This window comes from Notothenia coriiceps, unplaced genomic scaffold (genome assembly GCF_000735185.1).
Source record: "Notothenia coriiceps isolate Sejong01 unplaced genomic scaffold, NC01 NC01_scaffold00006119, whole genome shotgun sequence".
Taxonomy (NCBI): Eukaryota; Metazoa; Chordata; class Actinopteri; order Perciformes; family Nototheniidae; genus Notothenia; species Notothenia coriiceps.
The window spans coordinates 38,817-43,306 of NW_011338820.1; the positions used below are offsets into that span (position 1 = coordinate 38,817).

At 37.2% G+C, this 4,490-nt stretch overlaps 1 protein-coding gene across 1 annotated transcript; it reads left to right on the plus strand.

Annotated features, from left to right (window-relative positions):
• Nucleotides 1–2,386: 2,386 nt before the first annotated feature.
• Nucleotides 2,387–3,908, plus strand: nop10 (NOP10 ribonucleoprotein homolog (yeast)). Its single transcript, XM_010768939.1, has 2 exons — nucleotides 2,387–2,565; nucleotides 3,519–3,908. Exons 1-2 carry the CDS (start codon nucleotides 2,512–2,514, stop codon nucleotides 3,657–3,659), a joined length of 195 nt encoding a protein of 64 aa, XP_010767241.1. The 5' UTR covers nucleotides 2,387–2,511; the 3' UTR covers nucleotides 3,660–3,908.
• Nucleotides 3,909–4,490: the final 582 nt, after the last annotated feature.

Here is a 4,490-nt window from a genome sequence, read left to right on the forward strand (position 1 = left end):
AATGGTTTCTCTCTGACAGGTAAGAAAAAGTTCGAGAAGGGAGAAGGGGTGGGATTAACCCTTCTATTGTCATCGTTTTCCCCCCCTTACTTTGGTGTTGACCGGTCCTGTTTTAACTGCTATTACATTAACACAAAAACCATTCATATTCACCAAATGTCATTTAACACCCTTTCAAACTGTACATATTGTATCAGACTACTGGTATACATGAAACACTGCAGTAAATATATACAAAGAACAGACACTGAACATGTATTGCGTGTGCCAGGTGTGATCCATGTGGGGGGAGGGGCACATAAGAGCGGGACATGTGTCAAATTGTCCTGTGTGTTTGTGTTTGTGTGTGTGAGTTTGTGAGTGCCAGGTGTGATTCACATAAGATGGGGGGGACATAAGGGGGGGGGACACATCTTTGTGTGTGTGTGTGTGTGTGTGTGTGTGTGTGTGGGTGTGGGTGTGGGTGTGGGTTGTGTGATCTGATGGTTACTAATTCCTTTTCTTTATGGCGGTCATTTTTGACCGGGAACACCATGGGTGTTACAAAGTTGACTAAATCATCCAATGAATCCAATGAAGGTGGTGATCAGTAATTTTACATGTTCAAATGTCTACTGTGAAGGATATCATGAAGCCTTAATGCAATCGGATGTAAAACAAAAAAGTTATGATGAAAGAAGTCAATCGGTTAGATTTGACCCGAAGACAACAGTGTAAACTTCTTCCCACCCCTTTTCGGATGCATAAATAAGTAGATTATTTGTTTATACATAATTTAGAATCAGTAATATTTTTGTATATCAATTTGACACGAGTTAATTTTGTATTGTATAATAATTCTCATGTTAAATGTTTGTATTATTGTTTTACACATTCAAAATAAATCTAATCAAATCAAACCTATAAAATAATAAAGACTAAAATAACATTTAAAGTAAGGCTTGCTCATAAGCTAATCTAAAAGGATGTGTCTTTAGCTGGCGTTTAAAAAAAGAAATATATATACGTATCTGCTGTTTGTCCCTCACCTCATGTCTGCTCTGCAGGGCTGGTTTAGAGGCACCTCCTGGGGACACAGGCACCACACGGGGTGACCTTCGGGCAGGAGGAGCCAGGAGCGGCGAGGCATCCCGGGGCCACATAACTCCGGTGGGCTGATGATGGGAACCAGCACCCTGGGACCACAACCAAATGTGGAGTTTGGCCAGCAGACGTCTGGAGGAGAGCAGGGCGTGATGATGAGCTCTGGGGGGAATCCAGGCTGGGGAAGGATGCTCATGTACGAGGGGTCGTCCTGAGCTCTCTGGGGTTGCATTGGGATGAAACTGGAGGTCAGATGCTGCACACGGTGCTGGTTTGAGTCCATGTGTGTATGCGTGTCAGAGTTTTCTATTTCACGGAGGATTTCTGCAACTGTGGGATGATTCTGTGGCACCACACAAGGCTCTGGTGGATGAAACAGTCCGTCCTGGCTCATGACTTGAAGAAGGTCAATAAGGTTGTTCTCAATCGGAGAAAACAACGCTGAATCCATCTTTATCTGTGGGTTGTAACTGTGAGGGGAAAAGTGAAATAATGCAGATCTGTCGGTGGCAATAAGACAAATTCTCCAATCCAGGTAATAATAGAGAATGGCTTTCAGTGTGTTTTCAATATAAACTAATAATTCATTATCTTTGATAAAATATGACTTACTGTAAACTAGTTTTATTGAAGAGACTTACTATATTTTGTATCATCATTTATTCCTAATGAAGCTCTAAAGTTAATTCAATTAATAAAAGTGGTACGTCCCATAAGAGAAACATTTTTGTTTAATATTCATTAATAAGGGGATAACCTGAGAAATAATTGCCAATACTTTGATACATTTTAAAGTAATTTTCAGATACAGGAATTGCTGTTTTCAGTCTCTCCAATATGGAAACATCCTGCTTTTCTATTGTATACAATTTTAAACTGAATATCTGATTGAAACTTATTTAAGATATGCAGTTAAATAAAAAATAAAAGTATAAAATGCCCTTTTGCTACTGTTTTAACAATCTTTTGATGAATAATACACATGTTTAGGTCATTCAAAGGTGTCACCTACCTTGCATGTGCGAGATGATAAGTCTTGTATCTGCAGTATGTTTTAAAAGTAAACTAGGTTTTGTTTTCTTCCAACTAGTTCTGTGAAAAGAAACATTCCAAACCTCTAAAAACTAAAACATATGATAATTAATTAATATTTATTGTTGTGTAAAAGCAGCGCCATACTTTAAACATTTGACATGTTTCCCAGATATAACTTTTCCCTTTCGTATAAGTTGATTTTATATTATTAAACACCATTTCCCAGAATGCCAAGTACCGTCAATTCTAAACCGGATATCCGCCCTCTAGAACGAGCGAGGAGAAACTTCGCCACACGTGGATATCGGAGCAGAAAGAGCGTGTTAGCTGCAACTTTTGATACGAAACCATCGCTTTGATATATTTTTGAAGCTTTAAAACAATAACGTCGAGATGTTTCTGCAGTTTTACCTCAACGAGGAAGGGGACAGAGTCTACACTCTGAATGTAACTTAAACGCGGTGTTTACATCCTTCCTTTCCAACTTTATTCTGTTTAGATATATTCTACCTCCTCATTTAGATTACCCTGTGCATATGTATGTTTATTGTGGTTTATTTGAAATATAACGTACTCCTTATGGTCCAAATTAACCGTGATAACGTTACTTTGAAATTTGCTAGCTGCATGCTATACAAAGCAAAAATATCTATATATTTTAATTATGAAAAATACACTTCAGGTTGCTAAAGAATGCTTGTTTAATATCAAACACAGAAAGAAAAAGGGTAATTTGAGTCTCTTTACAGGTAACTTACACCTTTTAACATATTTCACATGGTTGATTTAACGTTAGTTGAGATAACACCAAACCGTAGGATATGTATGGACTGCTTGAAACATCTTATCAATCCAGGAGTATTAAATGTGGTGTTTCTCTCCCTAGTTATAATATTGGAATACCCATAAGCAGAAACCAGAATTCAAATATCTTTTCGCAAAAAAGCATGCAACTAATACGGTCTCTCGATCGTGATATACGTCTCTTAGGACCTAGCAATGTTTTGATTATTCAAATGACCCTTAACTTTATTAGTTTAGGGGGTTTGGATGTGTTTCTGTGTCAAACCATCACAAAAGAACATTTAGCAGGACAGACACAGAAAAAAACCACACATACTTTTTTGTTTCTCAAACAAACGTAATGCAGTTTTTTTACATTTATTTATTTCATATTCTGTTCTTTTACATATCCCATATTCTAGTGACATGTATATAGACTTTTTGCACTATTTAATAATTTGTATTTTATTATATATGTTGCATTGTTGGAGGAGCTCAGGTCAGAAGAATTTAATTGCCATTTCTACACTGTAGCTTTGTGCAAGGCTTTTATTTTGCATTTCCCCACACTGAACTCAAAGTGTTTTGCCTTGTCTTTCCTCCTTCTCCACCAACAGAAGAGTACTGTTGGAGGGGATCCCACCAGCTCGGCCCACCCCGCTCGTTTCTCCCCAGACGATAAGTTCTCCCGACACAGGGTGACGGTGAAAAAACGCTTCAACCTCCTCCTGACCCAGCAGCCCAGACCTGTCTTGTGAGCAGGTGGTGAACAGATGGACGGGTGGAAATCAGACCGAGGGATGCAGGCCTGGATGGGACTGTAAAGAAAACAAATTCAGAATCACATCTTATAAACATAAAACTGGGATTTGTTTTGCGTTTCATTTGTGGACATCAGCTGTTGTTGTGGATCTTTTCTTTTTTTATATATACTGTAATTTGTTGGCATTCATTCGAGGATGAAGATATATTTTTGTTTTCTTGCTGAATAAATGATTGGATTAATATGATGTGGTGTGGATCATTTATGTCCTTGAGTCACCAGATCTCAAACACCTATTAGATATGTTCCACTGGTGTGTTACAGATTTATTTTTTATTTTTTTAAAGAAATTGTAAATCTGTTCTATTGAAAATTAATTATGACTGGACTCTCAAAATCTGATAAAACATTTATAGATGATTATATCAGGTCTGGTCAAAGATTAGTACACTTATTTGTAGTATGTATGTCTTTGTAGAGGGGGTATATGCATTCAGCAAGTGAGCTCAATAATTACTCCAATGAAATAATAGGAACCTAATCAGTGTTTCCCCTAGGTTTACTGCTTTGGGGGGGGGGGTGGATATATTTCTGTAAATCCTCTGGAGCAGAGAGAGGAGCTGTGGATTATTGTTATTGATTAATGCATCGTTGTTTCTTAGGGTCCAAAACACTAAACTCACAATTTAAAATGAAAGTTTTTATTTAATAAAAACATGTTCAATATGAAAAGTGACAGTAGATATAGATTAGTTGCAATTTGGTGCTATATATATATTAATAATAAATGAAACAATTTTTTTAAACAACTTGAATTTCAGGGGGG